The 23,120-nt window shown below is 49.4% G+C and overlaps 3 protein-coding genes across 3 annotated transcripts; 1 reads left to right on the forward strand and 2 right to left on the reverse strand.

Annotated features, from left to right (window-relative positions):
• Nucleotides 1-12,065: 12,065 nt before the first annotated feature.
• Nucleotides 12,066-13,419, forward strand: MIND_01330900 (uncharacterized protein; the record flags this gene model as incomplete). Its single annotated transcript, XM_037369757.1, has 10 exons — nt 12,066-12,103; nt 12,155-12,185; nt 12,237-12,431; nt 12,486-12,565; nt 12,616-12,667; nt 12,718-12,800; nt 12,851-12,955; nt 13,002-13,105; nt 13,159-13,208; nt 13,255-13,419. The coding sequence occupies 10 exons, from the start codon at nt 12,066-12,068 to the stop codon at nt 13,417-13,419; spliced, it is 903 nt and encodes a 300-aa protein (XP_037213753.1).
• A 736-nt stretch (nt 13,420-14,155) lies between these two features.
• MIND_01331000 (uncharacterized protein) lies at nt 14,156-14,811 on the reverse strand (the record flags this gene model as incomplete). The annotated part of the gene is made up of 4 exons (XM_037369758.1): nt 14,156-14,270; nt 14,323-14,517; nt 14,567-14,687; nt 14,754-14,811. 4 exons carry the CDS (start codon nt 14,809-14,811, stop codon nt 14,156-14,158), a joined length of 489 nt encoding a protein of 162 aa, XP_037213754.1.
• Nucleotides 14,812-15,626: 815 nt separating this feature from the next.
• MIND_01331100 (uncharacterized protein) lies at nt 15,627-17,569 on the reverse strand (the record flags this gene model as incomplete). The annotated part of the gene is made up of 7 exons (XM_037369759.1): nt 17,397-17,569; nt 17,229-17,349; nt 16,996-17,171; nt 16,376-16,950; nt 16,256-16,309; nt 16,083-16,208; nt 15,627-16,036 (listed from the first exon to the last, which is right to left on the reverse strand). Exons 1-7 carry the CDS (start codon nt 17,489-17,491, stop codon nt 15,627-15,629), a joined length of 1,557 nt encoding a protein of 518 aa, XP_037213755.1. The 5' UTR covers nt 17,492-17,569.
• Nucleotides 17,570-23,120: the final 5,551 nt, after the last annotated feature.

Raw genomic sequence — 23,120 nt, forward strand, 5'->3', positions numbered from 1 at the left:
TTCACTGCGTCGGCTTGGGATGACAAGCTTGTCATCATCGGCCTCGAGACCTTCAGAGATCGAGGATGAAGTAAGGCCACCATCTGCTTTCCGTGCCGCCCGTCGCCGGGGAGGCTTTCCCATGACATCAGCAAGAACTTTCTCCGGACTGATATCACTGTCGTCGACGCCCGTCTTCCTCACCAGAGTTAATATTTGGCATCACATCCTCGGCAACCTCAACATCTTCGGGAATGCTGATATCACCACTGCGCGACGTATTGAGCTCTGTCCAGAAAGCCGTTTGCTTGTCTCGCTCTTCCCGAAGGCGTGCACGAATACGGGAAGAGGTGAGACATTCGTATGAAAGGTTCCAACCGCCTGCTTCGCAGCGCAGAAAAGCCTAAAATGTGTTGAGCTTGAGTACCAACAACTTGAAGAAAGGAAAACCAGAACATTTTTCACGATTTCAGGCTTGCAAATGAAGTTGTACGCGTCCCAAAGCCAGCCAACGGAGGACTTTCGCAGCGGTCCAATATGGGTGTCAAAATGAATTGGTTTACCAGCATCCATTTGCGATGACAGGTCATCGACAACCCCCGCATGATACGAGGCCTTCATCGACTGCTTGAATGGCCGATTTATCCCCACATCAAGAGGTTGCGCAACGCCAGTACAGCCTCCGGGAACAAAATCGATAATAATCCGCGGATGCTCCTTTCGCATGTAGCCACGGAACTCGTTTGAGCGATGGACCTGTTGGACGATGACGCTGCCGGCTAGATCTAATCACATATCTTATCTCATATTCCATCACTCACTCGATCGCACTGTAACTGGAACCTGGGCGACGGGAGAAGCTCCTGAGCCTTCTCTCGTCGTACCAGGTATGACCCTATTCTGTTTACCATTCACACCTACTTATCCGAGCCTTCTCTCGTCGTACCAGTCAATATATCTCTTGTTCTTTCTCAGGTTATGGGCCCCGCGTAAAATCTGTGCAGCAAAAGATAGCATTCACCCAATACTCAGAACTCCTAAAGCAACACCACATCCCAATTCACTCAACTCGCACTTCGCCGACTTTGTCGTTCTAGCCACCCACTCAATTGACGAACATCCAAAGCGCACAACGGCGTATCCATACCAAAGCCTATTCGAAATGTCTTCATCCGACAACGAAAAGGAGTGGAGGTCTCTCAAACTCACCACCATTGTCGAAAATTCAGATGGCAGCAACAATTATGCTGAATTCCAAACGAAAGCCATGCGCAAACTTGATGCAGCTGGACTCTGGAAGTATATTGACGGCGACGAATACAATCCTCCTGTGATTCCAACACTCGTTCAAAGCCAGGAATATTCGGGTGTCGACCAAGCTGGCAACGTAACCACGATTACCACCCAAGGGAATGAGGTGGCCGTCAACGTCGCAAAGAAAGCCGCAGAGGCCTGGCTGGTCCAAGACAAGAAGACGCTTTCCACAATAACCGATGCTGTTCCCATGGCCAAACTCTACGTCGTCAATGACTGCAATTCGGCACGTCAGGCATGGTTCGCGCTGAGAGACGCTTACGAACCGACAAACACCTTGACGGCAGTCACTCTAAAGGGCAAGATAACGTCGCTCTTGTGTGGGACTGGAAACCCAGTCGCATGGAGAGTCGCCATGCTCCAAAAGTACCAGAGGCTTCGCAGAGCCGACCCAAATATGATGCCAGACAGCGAGTTTACGAAGTGTTTGGTGACGAACATGGCCCAGACTGAAAAGTGGCGATATTGCAGGGATTCATTGCTGCAGGAGATGACCTTGGCCGAAAAGTCGGGCAAACCGCTGAGCTCTGCAGTGGTTATAGCCAGACTGCAGCAAGAAGAGGCGTTCAAAGGACTGGGAACTGGTGTCTCAAATTCATCGACGGCGGACTCTGAGGCAGATAGCGAGGCAGTTGCTAGTGCTTCATTAGCCCAAACAAATCACCAACAACGAAGATTCCAGCAACGGACTCACCAGCGAGGCGAGCACCGACCCGCACCATACGATCGACGACATGCGAACGCCGCACCAAATTATACTCCCCATCGTGATCGTGAACGTCTATTCTGTGAAAATGTCGAATGCGCGACTCCAATAGGGCACTTGCAAGCCGATTGTTTCGCTTACAAAGGTGGAAAAGAGGGTCAGTATCCCGACAGTTACAAAGGTTCACGAATTGTGCACCTTCCACCTGCCGAACGCATAGCTGCCTCCAGGCGCCAAGCCCGACAGAACATTCAAAGGGGAGGAGGAGCTCGTTTTGCAGGGATGGCCGAATTCACGGAGGATGACGATGACGAGGTACTCGACGCTGTTGGCAATGAGACGATATCGGGTGCCTTTGCATTTATGCTGGGCGCTATGGAAGTCGACGATGAGGAAGACGAGGGTGACGTCTGGGTTAACGCTGTCAATGTCGGTTCGAGTGGAGAAGCTGGCGATCGTACCGACAACATCTACCACGATACTGGGGCCTCCCGACATGTCTTCAACAATCTGGCGTCGTTTCGAGGTTACAAGCAATTCAGGACCCCAGTCAATGTCCACGGTTTCGGAACAAATCTGACTACACACGCTTTAGGAAAGGGGAGTGTTTTCCTAGAAGGAACTCACCAGAACGACACCAATTTCTCTCTCAGCAACGTCCTACACATCCCCACAGCCCGTTGCAACCTTATCTCTGGCACGCAACTCGACTTGAAAGGTGTGCAAACGGAAACGGGGGGCGGACGCATTGACTATTACAACGCTGAGGGATTCCCGTTCGCGTCTGGGGAGATTGTGGGAGGATTGTACAAAATGGGTGTCAAGATCATTCCGAGCGGCGAAATCATCACGGAAGCAGATTTGGCCCGAAATCCCAGCAACTCGACAGACATTTCCGCGGAAGCTAATTTTGGTGCAGATCTCATCAATGCGACAACGCCATCGGTCGTGGCTGTTCTTGGACCGGACGCTGATGAGGCAGCGTCCAGACAACAGGTTTTTTCCATCGTCTAATGGGGCACTTAGACGTTAAAGGTCTCAAGAACGCCACCCGCGGTCTACCAGATGACGTGGACTCGGTCAAAGTCAAGAACTGTCGAGTGTGTGCCCTAGCAAATATTAAACGACTGAAATTCCCTTCAAAGGTTTCGACACGCGCTGAGCGCCCTCTATTCCGCATTCACGCCGACATCTGCGGCCCATTCCCCGTTGGATACGGGGGTTTCAAGTACTTCATCACTTTCACAGACGACTACCGCCGCTACTCTGCCGTTTACTTCCTCAAGACCAAAGACGAAGCTTTGAAGTGCTTCCAGCACTTCCGCACTGGAGCCGAAAACTTACTCAGCGCCAAAATCGTCTACCTTCGAATCGACAATGCCCCCGAGCTGATTCATGGACAATTTGCCGACTTCTGCAACGAAAAACGGAATTGCCTACGAGAAAACAGTGCCAGACGCGTCGCAACAAAATGGAGTAGCAGAGCGCTTGAACCAGACCATCGAAAGCATGACCCGAGCAATGCTAGTTGATGCGACACTCTCAACATGGTTCTGGCCTCTGGCTGTGCAAGCATGCGTCCACATCAAAAATCGAGTCCCTCACTCAGCCAACGCAGATGGCTCTACCCCGTTCGAAAGCTGGTTCAAACATAAACCAGATCTCTCCCATCTCCGACCATTTGGCGCCCTCGTCACCGCCAGGAAGACCAACTCCACAGAGCAAATGAAGTTTGCGATGCGAGGCGAAGAAGGGAAATTCGTGGGCTATGCGCGAGACTCCAAAGGGTATCTAATTTGGTTCCCCGCTACCAAAGCCATTCGCCCACGCCGAGATGTGGAATTTCACGGCTTCCCCGACCTAATCCCTGCTCCCGCTCATTCCGAATCTCTCTGGGAAGACATCCCTTCCGAAATCGAGGACCATTTCAAGGATCATGCGGTCATTCAACCACCACCGGTGAAACGGGTCGAACAGAGATCTGTCACTGAGCAAAACACCACTGCCGTTGAGCATAACCCTGCCGCCGTTGAGCGAAACCCTGCCAACGAGCATAACACTTCCGTTGATAACAACAACGAGTATGTATCAGTCGTTAACGACTTCAAACGATTGACCTGTTTAACCAGGCTTTCCCCCAATGTGGATGATCATCAAACAAATCGCAGTGCGACTCCTGAGTGCGTGTTAACGTGCCGGGAGATCAATTCACTGACGAAATTTTAGACCCGTACAACGTCTATTAGACGAAGTAATGGAAGAAATCATATCAAAGCCTAGAGCTACTCCGTGCGTTAACGCATTGGGATTCCTTGGGGAATACCCTAACTTGATACCCAGATTATTCGACCAAGAAATGCCTACTCCAACTGCTGAGGAGATTGGTGATACTCCTTTGGCCCAGCGGAAGGGGCGTGCGTACCCGCCGCATTCCAGCTCGCCATATCATCAACCACGCGACGTTGGACGAGGGGGGGGAGGACTTCGTGATCTCCGAAGATTACCTTTTGTCCGTCCTCATGTCGGGTGATGAACTCGAGATCGAGTGCGAGCTCGAAGAACTAGTCGAAGTCGCACAAGCACTCGAGCAAGCCGAGCATGCATACTCCACACTCACCGAACCTATCGACGACCCTGATGCCAAAGACCCCAACTCTATCCCAGAAGCAAAAGCGTCGGCATACTGGCCTCAATGGCTCATCGCGATCTTCGAAGAACTCGAATCATTAAGAGCGAAAGGCGTTTACATTGAAGTCGACAAAGTTCCAGCAGACCGCAAGGCTGTCGCATGCAAATGGGTACTCCACATCAAGCGGGACAGAGACGGACGAATATCCCGCTTCAAGGCTCGACTAGTCGCAAAGGGATTCACCCAAATTCCCGGCCAAGACTATACATACACGTTCGCCCCAGTCGCTCGTTGGGAGTCTATCCGATTCGTACTCACGCTGGCCGCAACACACAACATGACTTTGCGCCAAGTCGATGTCAAGACTGCCTTCCTCAACGGACCACTCGATGAAGAGATATACATGCGCAAGCCAGAAATAGCGGGACCTGGCTATTGGCGGCTGCTAAAAGGCCTTTATGGACTAAAGCAGGCTGGCCGACAATGGTACCTCGAACTCAACGCGCGACTCGAAGTCATAGGCTTCAAACGAGTGGAGTCCGATTGGAGCGTTTATATTCGGAAGGCGGATGGCAATTGCACAATCATCACCACGAGCGTCGACGATATGCTGATTTGCGTCGTCAAACCAAGCCGAATCCGATGCAGTAGTATCGGCTCTGTCTGCCCAATTCGAAATCACGGACAACGGCGAACCAAAACTCCATTTGGGGTGCTCTGTTGAACGAGATCACACGAACCACACAATCCGTCTTCACCAGAAATCATTTACAGAGTCGATCTTGCGCGACTTCGGATTCGACAAAAGCAATACGGTACAAACACCGATGGACCCAAGTACTCGTCTAGCGCCACCCACCGAAGAAGAAGTGGAGAAGGCGAAAGATTACCCGTATGCGGCCATCGTTGGTCGCTGCATGTACCTGGCGACCTGCACACGCCCCGACATCTCATACACAGTGCGCGAACTTGCTCGGTTCATGGCAAGACACGGTCCCACACACGTAACGGCCGTGAAACATCTCTTGCGATACCTTCGTGGGACATCAAGCCATGGTATTTTACTGGGCGGCAAAGACGAACCTGAGCCAATGCTCACAGCACTCAGCGACTCTGACTGGGGAATGGGGAACGACAGGAAGTCAATATCGGGCTTCATGATTCTAGTCGGAAAGTCACCGATATCTTGGTCATCAAAGCAACAAGCCGTCGTTGCGCTGTCCTCGTGTGAAGCCGAGTATCTTGCAACGACTCATTGCGCAAAAGATGTACTTTGGCTTCGCAATCTTCTGTTCGAGCTCGGCTTCGCTCAATCGCAACCCACTTCCTTATTCTGCGACAATCAAGGCACTGTGGCCTGTACACACGATCCCCACGCGCACTCCAAGATGAAACACATCTCGATCAGAGAACATTTTATTCGAGACTGTGTGCTGAAGCGACTGGTGGACGTCATGCATGTGGCTGGCAACGAAAACATTGCTGACTTGTTCACCAAGCCCTTGCACCGCGTAATGCATGCTCGATGGGTGAGAATGCTACGACTCGACCCGCGTCAAGGGGGGGTGTTGGACGATGACGCTGCCGGCTAGATCTAATCACATATCTTATCTCATATTCCATCACTCACTCGATCGCACTGTAACTGGAACCTGGGCGACGGGAGAAGCTCCTGAGCCTTCTCTCGTCGTACCAGGTATGACCCTATTCTGTTCACCATTCACACCTACTTATCCGAGCCTTCTCTCGTCGTACCAGTCAATATATCTCTTGTTCTTTCTCAGACCGACCACACAGCGATGATCCATAGGGCCTTTTGAGACGGAGATAGATTGAGGCGCAAAATCTGAGCATCAATGTAGGGCTCGAGGATTTCGCAGACGTAGCGTTGCATCGTCTTTTGATTAGACCAGTGATTCTTCTTCTTCTCAGACGGTACGAATGCAAAGCCTGCTTGTGAGCAATCGCTGTACTTTGGGGCATCTCGCGGTGGACACGACTGGTTGGTGAGGCCCTCGTATATCGCTTGAATTGGAAGGACCTCCCCTGAAGCGGAAATACCTAACGCTGCTGTGAAAGCACGTTTTTCGTCTGCGCCGATGAGCTTGACCTGGTGGGACCCCCGAGGAGCATATGTAAGACGGCCACCGGGGTTGTAGACGATGCCTGTTTGGTCGGTGTTGATGATTAACTTGGCGGGAATGTCCTCCGTCTGTATAATATGCGCACGGCGAAGAGCTGCCTGTGCACATACTTCCTCCCAGTCTTTCGGAAGCTTCTGCGCTGCATTGGTGGCGCGTCGCTCTGACCAGCGCATCTCCGTTCTGAGGAAGTGTCGGCAGAAGCTATCAGAAGCACGAAACTTGGAGTTATCGCGATAAGTCTTCTCGAAGATTTCGGGTGCGAGCTTTTGGATGGTAGCGATGATCACCGCACGAACAACAATTGTTGAGACAGCGGCACCCGATTCCCGCAATGCAATCAATTTGCTCTTGACTTCATTGATAACATCCGCTCGCCTGGCCTAGCCCTATTATCAGATGCAATCCGGGATTCGAGATCGATTAAGCATTACCAGTGCTCCACGTCGTCCCCCGAGCGAATGCCCTGGTCGGTCTCCTCTGAGTTCAACCTCATCCAATATCCTCTTTATCCAGACACGCTTGCCGTTCTTGTCTTGTTCAATCCACCCATTCACCGTGGTACGCGAGAGTTTGCTGAATGTCTGTCGGTCACGGCCAATTAATGTCTTCACAATGCCGGATGAGCTGAGGCCGGTGGTGGGGTGATTGTTTACAGTGCCAGCGGAGAGTATCTGTCGAAAGAGGAACGGCGTCTTCCAATTGACATATTTGACCTGCCGTGGGGCATGAATGCGCTTTCGCCCAGATGCTTTTGCGGACTTGGGCAAGTGTCTCTTCCTTCACAGATCGTCGAAGTCGTGATTTTCTTGCTGTGTCATTATCCATCCCTGCATCGGCAAGGATAGGTTCGATGAGCTGGTTTAAACTAGTTAGTCCAGATTGAGGTGACTCCGAGAACACGCACTCTGACTTTGCGCTTGGTCCCGTCAGCGTGACGAATCCCAAGCTCTATTTCAGCCTCCTTCTCTCGTTCACGCTGCTTGCGCTTTCGACTGCATGCGGCTACTCGTAAGTTCTCCTTCCTCTCTATCGCCATTTGCTGCACACGAAGTGCCTCGGCAGCTTGTTTTTCTCGATTTCTATCTGCCCATTCGCGGTTTCGCTGACGTTCTCTTTCACGATCCTCCGCCGTTGCCTTGGACATGAACCGGAGAAGCCCCGTTTTCGCGTCGCTGGAACCCAAGGCTGCCAATGCTTTCTTGGTATTAGACTCCAGGCGCGTGTCCTCAGGGTCGGTAGTGTTGCCGGATGGTCGTTTTTTGGAGGGACTCGGTGGTGGCGAACCCAGAGCACGGTCCTGCATTGAGCGTTTGACCTTGCCTTTTGTTGGCGATAGTTTCGCGAAGATATCCGCCAGATGCTGAATTGGTGGCGGCGTCACTGGACGCTCGTGTTTTGCTGTGGTGGTGGGTGAGCTTGAACGGGAGGAAGGTGGCGAAGGGGTTGGCGTTGGTGAATGAATCACCCTCCGCGGCAATGGACGGTAGAGGCGGTGGGAACCAGATGACTCAGACGGTACAGCGACTACCTCAGTCTCACTCATTGGCTCGTCGTTGAAGTCGTCGAGTGGGAAGCGAACTGCGACCGGGACCGCAACTGCATAGTGGTGTGGTGTATCCGGATCCAGGGAAAGCCCTTCCGCCAGCGAAACCCTTGCTGGGAGGACGACAAGGTCGTCTTGTGCAAGATCATGACCAAATGTAAAGTCGAAGATAGTTGGGGTCACCGTCTTTTGGCAGAATCAATATGGCAACCAGCGGCGAATGACTCGGAATGAGATGGGACATACCGGGACCTTTAACTTCTGGGCATGCCGCGCGAGTATCTCGTTGAACAGCCGCAGCCGTTCGTCGACTGCCGACTGCATCCCCACATCCAGCAGTGAAATTGCGGGGTGGAGATAGTGATTCAACGAGTTGTGGGCCAGAATCCCGCAGGAGAATGAGTCCTTTTGACGCGTTATATCGAGCTTGAGCCAGCGGAAGTCTTCCACATCATGCTGTGCGATCCACCAGCTGTACGCGCACTTGACGGACTCGTTGATAGGGCCATCCAAGGCGTCTCCGTAGTACACAGTCTTGCTTTCGAAGTCGATAACGAGCGCTACCCAGTGGTTTTCGTCCACATTGACAATGGTGAGCAGCTTTGTATCGACACCCAAGCCAAACTGGTTGCCCTGTTCCCGAAGATCTCGGTAGCAGGGCTCCGTATCATAACCCTCCCCACCATCCTCATACAGTTCAATAAGGCTCTGCGCGTGCCCGCTAGGAACGATGTGAACGCCAGCTGCCTCCCAACTCCCATCCAAATCAAGCAACTCGAGAGCTAGGTTGATGTGTGTTGTTTGAAGCCAGTCCCGCGTGCAGAATGGGCCCAGATCGATGAGCATTGCCTTCTCGGAAAGCCCGCTAGCGAGCCATCCCACGGAAGCTTCCTCGTCTCCTCCAGCACTGCCATACGAGTCTCGTCCACATGGGATAGCTTCTCGATCGGGTTACAGCCGACTGCCACTGCTGACGAGCTTCCCGGACATGCGACAGCTCCGCCCAGTATGAGAGAAGATGCAAGGGGTAGGCATGTTGGTTCCCCGGAATGTGAGGGCAAAGCACCGAGTTGTATTCATCGTCCTCGTCTGCTTGATCAAGCGCCAATAGCAGTGTACGGAGGACTGCAGCTGGTGGCGTCGTGAGCTTGGTGATATCTGCGTCACGAGATGTCGGGAGCCTAGACGAGAGATACTGGTCCGCTGAAGTGAAGTAGGTGGAAGCACGCTGGGCTGGTAGTCGGAAATCAAGGAAGCTCTTGACGGCTGTCCGCTTGTTTGGGAGGATTCTGGCCGCCAGAGAAGCCGGAAGCCGTAATTGTTGCAGTCGCTCCGGCGTGAGAGGCATCCGGCCCGTAGTATGGCTGTCGCTGGACAGCGGTCTGGATGAAGTGACGAAAATTTTCGTCAGTCACACCCTTGATCCGCGGATGACGAAATCCCAGGTTCGTCATCGATGTCACGCCTCCGAAGGGGTGACGAATCGATTAAAATAGTACAGTATATCTCAATTACCTAATCTTCTTAAGTATTTCAATTTCCTCAGTCCATTTCTGCAATCACAGATAATGATAATTAGGTTGAGCATTTCTGTAAATGTTGATATAACTTTTGTGGGTTGTTGTTCATTAGAATACATGGTGACAGTCATCTTCCTGCCCTGTAAAATTGCAGTATAAACTTTTCTCCTTGACTGCCACCTGTCCCTCTTGAGAGTAGGCACTATTTCATTTTGCAGATAGACATCACCCAGTGGAATGATGTAAAAGTCATGACTCATCATCTACACTGCTCTGGAGCAGTGGTGCAGGTGGATGGATGTATGAAGTGAAAGTACTGTGTGAGATACTGAAGTCGCTTGTGCCAGAGAAGATGTTTCCCAATTGAGTGTCTTGAACCATTATGTTTTCGACTTCCGGGCCATTTGGCACCGCATTCGAGTCCACGGTTTCAGTGGAGGGAGTGGAGGGAGGTGTGGATACCATGCCACACGAGGGGAGGAAGCAAGCGCAACATGTGTCTTGATCCTTGTCTAATCACTTCAGGCAGGTTAAACGCCACAGCCTAGTCCTGGATGGTTGAGTCGGAATCAGGCTAAAAATCTTACTTCTGTGCAAAAACCATGCTCTTAGCCAATAGGATGTCCTTAATTATGAAGTGCCACGTCACTTCAAGTTCTTCAGCTGCCTTCCTGGTCTTCTTCTCCCATCACAGGCAGCCGGGCCCAGCCTGGGCCCAACTTGCTTAGCGTTACCGAGGTACATTACGCAGGCACTGCCAGGCAGCGCTACCCGCATAATGCTCATTTTTAGTGTGGCAGTCCGACCTGGGCCCGGGCACATGGCGGCACGCCGCTAGGGCTTGGTTTATATAGGGGTGTTTATAAACCGGTTTATAAACACCCCTGTTTTATATGTTTATAAACAGCCTGGCTGGAAACCCCCTGTTTTATGGTTTTATATTAGTAAGCACCCAAAAAGGAAAGAAGCTAGCAAACCAGACTTGCTTTACACTAATATTGCTTCTATATACTGCTAGTAGGTTTGATCATATCTTATAGGTCTATTGTAATATATTGTTTCTTATCAAGTAGGATCTCATGGACATCAAGGGAGCGTTCCCAGTGTCGACCTGAAGCGCCTCAAGCACGACATGAGGATGAGGGGAGTACCGGAGGGTTACGTGAAGTGATTGGGAGCTTGGGTGTGTGTGACTATACTATACTAACCATACAGATTAATTATTATCATGGTTATCATGATTTTCAAGTGTTCTAAAGGATTCATGACAGGGGTTCTAAAATCTGCTGATAAGTAAATTATACATGTTATATATAACTAATTCATGTTATGCAAACTTACAAGTGATAGTTGATATAACCTTGCTGTTTCAACCCCTAATGTCTATGAATGTCAAAGTCATGAAGTTAAAACACCAAAATTTGCTGCAAAAAATTTCCTAAAAAGGCAATTTTGATCTCTCCGGTCATATCGGCTCAGTTGGTTTATAAAACCTAAAAACTGTAAACAGGGTTTCAGAGGCTATTTTTATCAAACCAGTTGATAACCTCCAAAATCTTTGCAAACCAAGCCCGACACGCCTCACTGCAGCAAGCGGGCTCACACAAGCCATCGCCGCCAGCCATGGCCTGGGCGCCGTCAACTTGGCGCCGTCCTATTCCGATATCAGCTACGACTCCGAGTCCGGCGACGTCGGACTGGGCCGCACCCTTGGCGTTACGGCCAACAATCGCTCGAGCCGCAGTCAATCGATCTCTCAACGATCTCTTCCTCATCCAGCCCTCGTGGGCTTGTCTACAAGTACATAGCAGTTTGAATAGCACTACGGGGCACTCCGAGTCCTCGGCATGCAGCATACTGCTGTCCGTAGCCTCTTTTCGGATCCTGTCTCACTCACGCCGCGGCGACCATGCCATCACACGGTATCAGATGTGACAGGTAACAGCCACGTCATTTGCATACGACTTGCCTCTCGCCAATGCAGTAGACCCGCAGTCGCATGCCAACAATGCATTGAGTCGGTCGACAGGGCAATCGTGGATACGTCGTCGGGATTTGCGCTCATTTATGCATGGCGGCGTCCTTGAAGCTTCTCGCCGCCCGATACCGGCGGATTGCCGACATGCTCCACGACAGCCTGGAGAGCGCAGCTTTTCACCCTCCCACTCCTTCGAGTTTGCTCTAACTGACACCCAGAGCCGCTATCGCTCCATTCTCGCCAAACACATACATGGGAGAGAGCATCCCTCCACTCGACCCGATTACCGGGTGCGTCCGTTGCCTCCCTGGTTTGCTTGCCTAACCCAGTCGCATATCTAGGGCTCTCCTCGTCGGCACCTGGCTGAACTCCGTGCGCTCCATCTCTGCTCGCACCAAAACCAGTGCTTATCTAGTATCCCAGCTTCTATACAGCATCGAACTCTTGCAGATGTTCTCTTACTTCCGCTCTTTCCCCTCCGACGACTCGCGCATCAAAGTGCTCGTTGTGGTGGCGTTTGCCCTCGACACGACCGCGGGGCTGTCGAACTATACCGCCGTTTATCTATACACGATCCGACATGCAGGCGATGTGGCATACCTGCGCGTGCAGATATGGGTATGCCTTCAATTCTTCCTTGCCATGGAATTCATCATATCATCGGGCCCGTAGACATTCCCCGTCTTAGCCATTTCCACCGGTCTCGTCGCCGTTCTCGTTCAATCTTTCCTCACATTCCGCTTCTGGAGATTGTTGAGCCCATCCTTGTTCCTCGCCGCCAGGCCTGAGATATAATCCACAGCACACACAACACCCCGCTTACAATCGTGTTATTCCTTTTGATTGGTACGACGGTACGTTGCTTCCGCGACGACAATGTCTTTTTTTACTGATTGGTTGCTAGCTTGGTGCATGTTTTGCTGCAGGGATATACACCGTTCTCTTCCCAAACTACGCCGACCGACACAAATCCATGATCCCCGTCCGGTATCCAGCTAGTCATCTATTTCAACGTACCTTTACTGATGAACGCACAGCGCCTGGCTCATTTCTCAAGCAGCCACAGATCTGCTGATCGCGAGTGCGCTGCTCTGGGAGCTACACCGGTGGAGCAGCCCGAACGCTTTCGATCGAACCCGCAGGTGATCTGGATATCAAACAAACTCTTTTTTGCTCATGGCTCTACAGCTTGCTTCACCGACTCATGATGCATACACTGACAACGGGCGGGGCCAGTGCCTTGGTCGCGGTCGCGTGTCTCATCGCCTTCTCCATCGACCAGGAAAATAACAGTGTGTCGTCTTAAGACTCATTGCTAATACTAGATTTGACTTATGTCCGGTAGTTGCGCTCAGCATCGCGTACTCGCTTGGACGCGTCTACATGCTCACTATGGTGATATACTCATATTGAAATTATCAGTGTCTAACAGCCGGTACAGCTGGCTAACCTCAACCTCCGGAAGTCGCTGAATGAGATACTCGCCGTTCAAGATCTAATTACCATTCCGCATGCTCCGCGGGCACCATCCCAGACTCAGACTGCTGGTATCGTGCGGCAATTGGAGGAGGAGGTGGACTGGAATGACGCCAGAACAAAGATTTAGAATCACATCAGACTACTAGTATTTCAAAGAGTTTTAGAATATCAGCTGAAGTTGTAGTATCATGCAATCATTATCATTATCTATGGGATAATTAAATAATTATTCTGGGACCATAATAGAAGATAGTACTGTCATAATTTATGTGACCTGCAGCTGAAGGCTCCAACTAATTACTATCCATATACACTCCAAGGCTGCATTGTATTGGGATATGGATAGTATTGAGTTACAACCCAATATATTGAGTATATGGTAGATAATCCAATTTGTTTCTGATCTAGCCACAATTAAGTCCTATAAATATATTTTTCTTACAAAAATTGCTCATAATTATGCCATACTTAAATCCTGTGCGTAATCAGACAGAAATTGATTTTTTTTGTAATGTATTCAAGTATAATTATATTTGACTGATCCACCAAGGGAATATGCCATTATTATTATTATTTACAGGATTTCATACTAGTAGTACATTCATTCCTGTTTGTAATACTAATTTTGTTCTTTTTGAGCAGCTGTGAGCCCTCAGAGCTCTAGTAGCGTCACTCATCACTCGCAATAGCGCACTCAGGCTACTTACTCAGGCTCCTGGCGGCTCGGACCAGTTATTCTGCATCATGCTGCTTGCTTCACCTCAGCAAAACTGTATACTCAACATAGTGGGGATACTTTGCTCCGTTTTCGTATATACCCCGACCTATGACTATAGGTTACTGCTCAGGCTCGGAGTCGCACTTCATTCATCTCTGCCAGTTGCTGGCACGGTGCAGTTCACGATGACGTTCTTCGCGTCCTTGCGGCTCTTGTTGACCACGTCCAGAGTCTTGCTCAGCGTTGCATTGAGGCTTCCGCTGCAATAAAGCATGAATTGATGCCAGAGACTGAGAACCGCGCACTACGCACTCTTTCATTGTTCCCTGTGCGCTCTTGAGCGCCGTCAGCGCGGCCTCGATTCCGCCGACGACCTCCCCACGGGTTACCTCCGGCGCAGGATCGTCGACGAGCACTGCATCGAGGATGTCCTGGATCGCGGCCTGCACTCCTGTCAGCCCCGTCTGCGCGACCGAGAATGCCGAGTTGGTCGGGATGTCCTTAATGCTGCACAAATGATTCACGAGCTAAGCCCAACGGAAATCGGGAAACGCACGTCGAGTTGGCTTGCTGCATGGATGTGATGAGGTCCTTCGCGGTAGTGACGGAGTTGATGATCGTCAGCCGCGCGAGGTTGCATTGCAGGTTGCCGATCTGGCGCTTCGAGGGTGTTGGGGCTGTTAAAGTTGTCAATAAGCGGGATACGAGTAAGGACCGAATTGAGGGAAGTAAATATGACGCACCAGAGCCAGCGGCCAGCGCAAGCGCGAAAGACACGAAAAACGCGACGAATGGGGCCATGGCGGACTTGAAATAGGAGAAAAAGTTGGAAGGAAGAGCACCGGGCCCAGCAAAGACGAAGAATGCGCAGGAGGGAAGGTAGAAACGGAGAGATTCCGTGGTGGAAGGCGCCTCCTATTATGTACTTCGCACAAACCGTGATGCTTCCTGCCCTTCGGGAACTTGAATGATGTTGATTTCCATAGAGACTGCTCGGAACTTGATTGCTCACCAACTGTGCGGCAGTAGAAGTGTCAATAGCCTCAGCGGCGGGTCGCAGTGCATCATCGGGTGTTGAGAGTGCTGTGAGAACGACAGAAGAGTGTGCTATGAATAACCACGGGCTCGACAACGAGTGTATTGCTCCCAGAGAGACGCGATCGGGGAGTTGTTACTGCGAGACAGGATTAGTTATCGTGAGACCTGTCGCGAATCCAAAAGCAGCACACCCGTATACCCGCCGGCGCTTTCCATCCCGGTGGATGTGCCACGATCGATGGTGGTGCAGAAGAAAAGATACTTACTTGCTGTGACGTGGCATCACGATCGTAATCAGGTCTAGACCTCGTTGGATGGGGAACCATATATCGTAAGTACAATATTGTTGGAATCACATACAAATATGACACTGGGGCGGGATACAAGCGACAGTTTTGGCCTTGCAGCTGCTGCAGCTGATTACATATGTTACAATCTATCCAATCCTCGAGGGTTTCGCTACACATTAACAAAAACAAGAAAAAAATAATCTCTAATCATGACAGTCGGTATTGGCGCTCTCGCGACAACTTACACTCTCCAAACCAAGAAAATATTCGTACAGAATCCCCTCGCTATCACCGAACCTGGGCGGTTGTCGACGCCGACGCCAGCCCCACAGTTGGCGGCGTCCGATCAAAGGTATAATGCAGGCGAGCGTGCGAGCCAGGAAGCCGCGCCGCCCGCGTCTCCTGCTTCAGCTGCAGCAGCGTAGCGATGCCGTAGTCTTCATCATCATCCGAATCAACGCTCGGAGCACGAGCCCTGCGTGCGGCAGGTCCACCGTCGAGGACACGCGACATCAGGCCGCGATGCGCCGACGGAGAAAACGGGACGTGGTGGCGCGCATTGCGGTTCGTGTGCATGGTGGAGAAATCTTTCGGACTTGCGGGATTGGTATGAGGACGGTGCTGATGAGCCTGGACATGCTTTGGGGAAATTCGTTGAGAACGGGCTGAAGCGACCTGGTCGAGCGTTGGAGTTGACACTGGAGACTGCCTCAGCGGTCTAACCCATAAAAACGCCGAAATTACCTTTGACGGGAGAACAAGATATGGGGCCGGTCTCAGCGGGCGGCGGACCGTGAAGCGGCACAGTTTGCGAGTCAAGGCGGAAGTGATGCCACGAGGGAGAAATATCGGCGGCATCCCGCACGGGAACTGCACCGATATCAGGGAATGTTGGAGGATGAGCAGCCGACAGTCACCTCTAAACTTGACCTGCGACTTAAGCAACAAATTCGAGGGCTTTTCAGCAGCTTCTGTGATCGGAGATGGCAAAGCCCAGGTTCAACGAATATTTGCACGCAAGTCAAACGAGAGCGCACCCTTGTGTGGCGAAAGTTCGTGGGTAACCTCTACGCCCATAGTTCGTTTCCGGTGTTTGCTCTGCGCTCGTGTACCATACGAGTGAGTAGAGGCTTCCGATCCTTGGTCGCGTTTACGCTTGAGTGTGGGCTTCGCTGGAGCAACGGACGGTTCAGCAGGCGTATTCACGACAACTTGCGCCGCCATCATGATCGGGTCTTCGTCGTCATCGGAGGCTTCTGGAGTAGGCAGTGCTGCTTCATGGCGCGACAACGGTGCAGACATCTGGGCGAATGGATCGGAAGCCTTAGCACGTAGTCGGAGCATTTGATCGGCAGCGCGAAGGCCTCCGACTCCGGCATTAGCCCAGGCATCGTATGCAGCATCCGCAGAGACCCCGTGCACTTGAGCGAGACGATCTATTGCGAGACTGAGGCCAATCACCTTGTCTTCTTCGGAAAGCGGGCGGGGCTTGGTGAGGTATCGCGTAGTATGGGCAAGGAGGTCTCCAAAAATCGCTTTTTCGAATGGGGTAGGGGCTGGAGGGGGCTTGAGATGAAGTGTAGGATGGGGAATGGAGGTCTGGGGTTCGCGACTAACTCATGTTAGTACACGGTCATTAAGGGCACTGTCGTCGCACCGAATATGGCTGGATATGCTGTTGCTCCGAGTCTGCTCCCCCTCCGGATTCACAGCGTTGACGCTTGATGTCGAGAGACTCCTTGTCAGCTCGTCGCAACGAGCGTCGAATATGACGGCCAGCCTCCGGTAGTGGTCATGCCAGCTCTTGGCCGAATGATTGCTGCAACGTGGGTCCTGCACTCAGTCAGCCTACGGAGGTCCAGCGGAGGCCGGTAGAGTCATGCCACACACCTCGGCAAAGCGCTTAAAGCTGCTTATGGTGGATCTGGACTCTCGGGGGATCGTCGCGAGATGCTCAACGAGCAGGTGATCCTGCTGCACGGTGAAGACCTCCCTGCCGCGAGTCGCTCGGCTGCATACGTGTCAGATGGCAGGGCGAGACTCCGAGAACGGTCATACGTGCTGGTTTCCAGCTGAGGAACGATATCCGCGCTGCGCGAGCGAGTGACGCGCGCAACGGCGGCTAGGCGAGGGAGCGGCAGTGGCGGTGCCATATGGGGCCTTGGGCGAGGGGTAGTGGCGGGTGTACTTCCTCCGTGGTGGCGAAAGTCCGAAACGCGTCGAAGCCGTGAGTGCGGAAAAGGAAAGAGTTTCGAGTCACGCCGAGTCACGCCGTCACATAATGACGTGTTTCGCTTGGGGTCACCCTGAGGACTCAGAAGGATTTAAAAAAGAAAATTAATGGAGGTAATAATGGCCGAGAAATAGTGACTGACCTTTATTGATCAGACAGAAGGTTTAAATAAAGTCAACTAGATAAGAAAGCAATTTAAACAGAAAAAAATTCTCAAGATTGTAGTAGAAATAGGGTGCCCATGTGGAAAAACTGGGCATATATGGGTACAGAAGGCTTTTTTTGTCTGACAATGTTGATTCCTTTTTTCTTATAAGGTTGCTGTTCTACTTATTGGGTCTTTTTTCATCTATTTTTCCTAACAAATAAAGGTGTCCCTTTTTTTGGGGTGATCATTACTTTCATTAATTTAAAACGGAAAAAATCTTCCGGTTTTTTCTCAATTCTTCTAATTTGTCACCAAAGTGGCCAGATATGGTAGGTTAGTAGTAAATTTACTGATGGGAAGGCTGAGACTAGGAGTACAACTTCATATAATATCTATGGCTAGGCAATGGCGTGAGTAAACCCCAGAGCCTTACTCATACTCATACCTGCACAGCCACCATACCCATACCCATAGGTATGGGTATGAGTAGTCATGGGTATGGGTACGGGTTTTACTCATGGGTACTGTCAATTCTAAACCTCAAGTGATATATTTGCTAGTTTAACTCAATTTTTCTGCTGTGGCACCCACCCAGTGCTTGCACTTTTAGAAAGAACCAAGAGGGAATGATTGATTGCACTGGTAATCAATATTGACATGATGTATCTTATCTAATCTACCCATGGGTTGGCGGGTTAGAAATTTCTAATCTATACCCGTACCCGTATGGGTAAAACCCATGTACCCATGCGGGTATGCCTTACCCGTGCTATTGCCTATCTATGGCTATCTAAGATATCAAAAGAAACACAATTATAGAAGACATTGTAAGAGTATATAGGAGAGTAGTGGGACTGGGACTGGGATAATGGGACTCTAGTCCCACTTTTCCTGGTCCCAGTCCCATTCCTGAGGCCCAGAAATGGGACTTGGTGAATCAATGTCATATGTGTTGATGGATCAACACATATCACATCAAGTTGCGACGGCTGGGGTTTTCCACCCCGGACCCTGACCAGGGCCTTGCCCTAAACTCACCCTGCTAGGGGCTTCCGCTCACCGCGTGGCCTACTGCACAGAGCATGGGATCCACTTCCGGCGTGTTTCATCCTCTTTTGGATGGTAAGCATGCAGATTTCAACAGGGTGGCAGCGCCCGGCCGCGACAGCCGGGGTTTTCCACCCCAGACCCTGACTAGGCCTTCGCCCCAGACCCTACGCTGCCGCCACATCGCTGCTCGCCCTGCGTGGTATGTTGTCTATCTTTTTTAATTGTCTCATTAGTCCCTGGCTAAGGGTTCTCAGGGCCGCGAGAGTGGGACTCACCCATCAAAGTGGGACTGGGTCCCATTGTGCAAGTCCCAGTCCCACTACTCTCATCACTCCTCACATTGTAAGGCTGGCTGAGGGACTCAACCAGCCAGCATCATGTGTGATGCCATCATGCTCCCCCTTGTGACAGCCAGTTTGTAGGTCACATATCCAGCAAATAGGTGATTCAATATATGTATTAAATACCTTATAATGTATGCTGTTAGACCCTCATATCTTTGGCTCCCATCAGCTTTACTAGGCAACTGTAGCAACAAGCCCATCCATGAATATCATGTGTACTATCTTGCTTGCCAAACTGACAAACAAGGACAGGAGGAAGCTTCTTCAAGCTAATCAACTCCTGGGAGGCTAACACTTGGTAACTCAAAGCCAAGCTCACAACTCAAAGGAACTCAGAGAAGGAGAGAAGCAAAACAGTAGAGGAAATTTGCATTTGGCTAACTACAGACAAGCTTTTACAGCCAAAATAAATGAGGGATAAGTAAAATAAAGACTAAAATGAAATATGGAATGAGCAACAAGGGCCTATAGGTCAGGCCAACTAGGGGATGACAACTAGGGGAGACTAACCTAAAAATAGAAACTATGAAAAATAAAGGAAGGAAACCAACCTGGGCAGCACGGTGATGGATGACTAAGTGTGACAATGTATCATGTGTGAGAGGCGAGGCTGATCAACCCACGCACATGACTGGGGATTCGAACAAAAATGGAGACCTGAAGCAGGAGCTTTTTGTGGGAAAACTGGTGCCAAATGGGGTCAGCTGATGATATTCAAATCAAGACTGCAGATTTTCCTACAGAATTACCAGATAAGGTAATTTCTGCATCACGTGAGCGGGGGGCCCCTGATTTATGTAAAGATCAACCCCAATCATTTGGGCCTGCATCTGCAGACTGCCACAAAAAAGTCAAGCTTCAGGCCGCCTTTTCCCCCAAAACCCCAATGTGCTATGTAACCTTGAGGGTATAAGCTACCCCTGTAGTTAATCCTGAGTTTACAGTGAATTTGGCTCCTGAAAGTTGATTAAAAAAGTAGTTTTTGTACAAATCTTTTTTACTGAAAACAAATAGGTTCTGCAAGGGGGAAATTAGCAACGAAACAATAGCTTTTTGAGTGAAATTTCTGAGTGAGGAAATTACTGTTTTCAGAAGAGGTTTTGAGAGAACAGAAACCAAAGGTCTTCTTCCAAATTCTTAAACAGATATTGTCTTGCAGATATTTACCTAAAACCACATTTGAATATAGTAGTGTATCAATGGTTGAAGATTTTTTTAACTGGGGTTGAATTGGAACTTTATAATGTGGGAAGAGCATGGAATGAAATAAGTATCACTAAGATGATCAAACATTTGGCTTTATAAAAGAGTTTCCATGAATTGTACTTTTTTTGTGATGCTTTCTGTGGATCATGAGTATGTTTAGATAGTACCCAAAATACGGTACCTTGATTTCTAATTTTGGATTCTCAACAAGGTGCTGCAGGTTAAGTTCATTATCTCTGTTTTCTGAAACACAAGTAGTCAACCCCCTCATCTAATATGAATGTGTAAGATCCTCACCGTTTCTTCTCTCCTCATATTCTATCTTCAGTAATGGTAACTTGAAATATTCTGCAAGGCTTTCGCTGATAGGATCAAATCCTTTTGCAATTTGTATTGCACGCAACTCCTCATAAAAAGAGGCAGGAAAATACAAGACTTTAACCCAACAAAATATGTTAATATGTGGAAATCCTAGATTGATTGCCTCCTCACATATCAGCCTCTCTTGGCCAAGGTGATCAAGTGACCAATAGGCAATAGCTTCAGGCTGTTCTGAACTATAAAGTGCAGAGTCTCCAGGACACAAGAACAAGTACCCTTCAAGATTGGGATCATCTATTTCGATACTAATTTCAACCACATGAAAGTTGATAATTCCCAGGATAGATATTAGTGTCTGGCTGAGATTAGGCATGTTCCATAGAGATATTGCTTACCATATCTATCTGGTGGATTGGTCTCAGAAAAAGTTTCCAATAGATTGAGTGCTTAACTCATCCACAATTTGCGTATTACAGAAAGTGGAATATCACTATCTGTTACAGTCATCCAGTATGTTTGTCTGAGGGTCTTCTTTTTGACAGCAAAACTGTTTAGAAGAGATTGAGAAAAGAAAATTAGGGAAAAAATGGATTTTATCATACTAGCACCATCCATTTGAGAGTCTGGTAAGATTGATCTCTGCAGAGAACCATTTACTTGAAGGGCTCGGTTGAGGATGAGAGGCCCACAGCTGACAAGGAATGTGCTGTGGTAAAGCACCTCACGACTGGCACAGGTAAGGTACCTCCACTCACCTGCAGGTTTTTTCAGGCAATTCAGCCATACCTCCATCCTTGAGTATTTATGCTTGTCAGGTACCTCTATCCATGGATACAGGTACCTTTAAGGGTACCTGCAGATGGTACAAAGGTGGATTAGGTATAAACAAAGGAAATACAGAGCAGTAGAATTATGTTTTAAATTGATATGCAAACCACAAGTATAACTTGCACTATCTGAGGCTGTATGATCTATTATAGGCCAGTTCTGAGGATATTTTAATGAATTTACAGGTACCTTCAAGAACTAAATCCAAGACCTCCACTCCCTGCCATCCGTGGGAAAAAGGGTACCTCCATCCGCGGATGGCTACACCTGCGGATAGAGGTCTCAGGTACCTGTTGAACCATCCTCAGGTCCAGCCACTCGTGAGGAGCTTTATGCTGTGGGATATAGGAATTTGCTTGTTCAATTTTTCGGTCAAACTTCACTATCATCTGTGCCCTTGGATGAAAGTCTCTAAATGAGGACATTGTTAAGTAGACCTTGTTATGAGTCAAGGTGCTTAAAAGCCATTCTACAGGTATTCCCTGGCAAAGAGCATATAAACTTCCTGGTAGCACTCTAGATCTCCACTGAGGATCAATATTAATGTGCTTGTCATAGTCAGTGAATTCTTCAGAAAAGTGGGAGTTAAGGTTGATTCCCAAACATAGCTGCCTGGTTGAAAGAGAGAACCAAATCATAATATGCTAAAATAAGATGATACAGTAAGAAATTCTGCAGCTTAGTACAACAGCAGACACTGACAGCAAATGACTGCATATTTGATTGCTCTTGTTTAATGATTTGTTGAGCAGACTGTCTTTGATTAGCGCAAGCCCATGATAACTAATCACTCTCACAGGAAATGCACAGTGCTGGGAGTCACATTAGACTCAATAACTTATGAGTCATCATGTGTAGAATCACTCACACTGTGTATCAACATCTTGACTCGTTCTTCACATTGTGCAATTTCAGGTAGCTGCTCCAATCGCACCATCTCTGTCAAACAGTTCTTTACTCAATAGTTCAGGGGGGAAGTCCATATACCTTGGTGATAAATCACCATATATATTTGATCATTATATGCAGTCCCATAGAGTTGTTGCATGTTTGGATGCCTGAATAACCGAATCAATGATAATAACAGACATATTGATAGAACCACAATAACCTCAGTCCTTTCATCAGGTTGACTTCCTTTGCCCAGTCCTATCATTGTTGTTGATCAGAACTAAGGTTTTTCAAAATATTCAGCTACCTGTTTGCCTCCTGGTTTATAAATGCCCACAGTCATATCTTGAGCCTGAACCATTGCAGTATATGTCCTTCTCTTCTGTCTGAAATATGGAATGCTAGTCACCACTAGTTCAGATTTCAACAAAATGTCACCCAGCCGGATACGTCAAAAATTGAAATCTCAACCCATGATGTGAGTCCTAGTCCATCCAGGGAGTTTCCGTTTGGCTCACCAGGTTCCTGATAGATGTGGGCTTGAACTGCTTCTTCGGGATGAAGATGTGTCAAGAAGGTGCTGTGAGAAATAGAAAAGTTTCTTGCGCCTGAAAAGAAATTGCCAACTTGGTTCCTACGCAAACCTGAGCTTTGGAAGTGGTCTGGTATGTGTGCATAGGGCTTGTCATCCTCTGGCGACAGGTGGGTGGTTGAGTGAGAGTGAGACATGGCGGCAGGAGACAAATGTCAAAACGGCTGCG

This window comes from Mycena indigotica (genome assembly GCF_014461135.1).
Source record: "Mycena indigotica strain 171206Taipei chromosome Unknown Mind.scaff0015, whole genome shotgun sequence".
Taxonomy (NCBI): Eukaryota; Fungi; Basidiomycota; class Agaricomycetes; order Agaricales; family Mycenaceae; genus Mycena; species Mycena indigotica.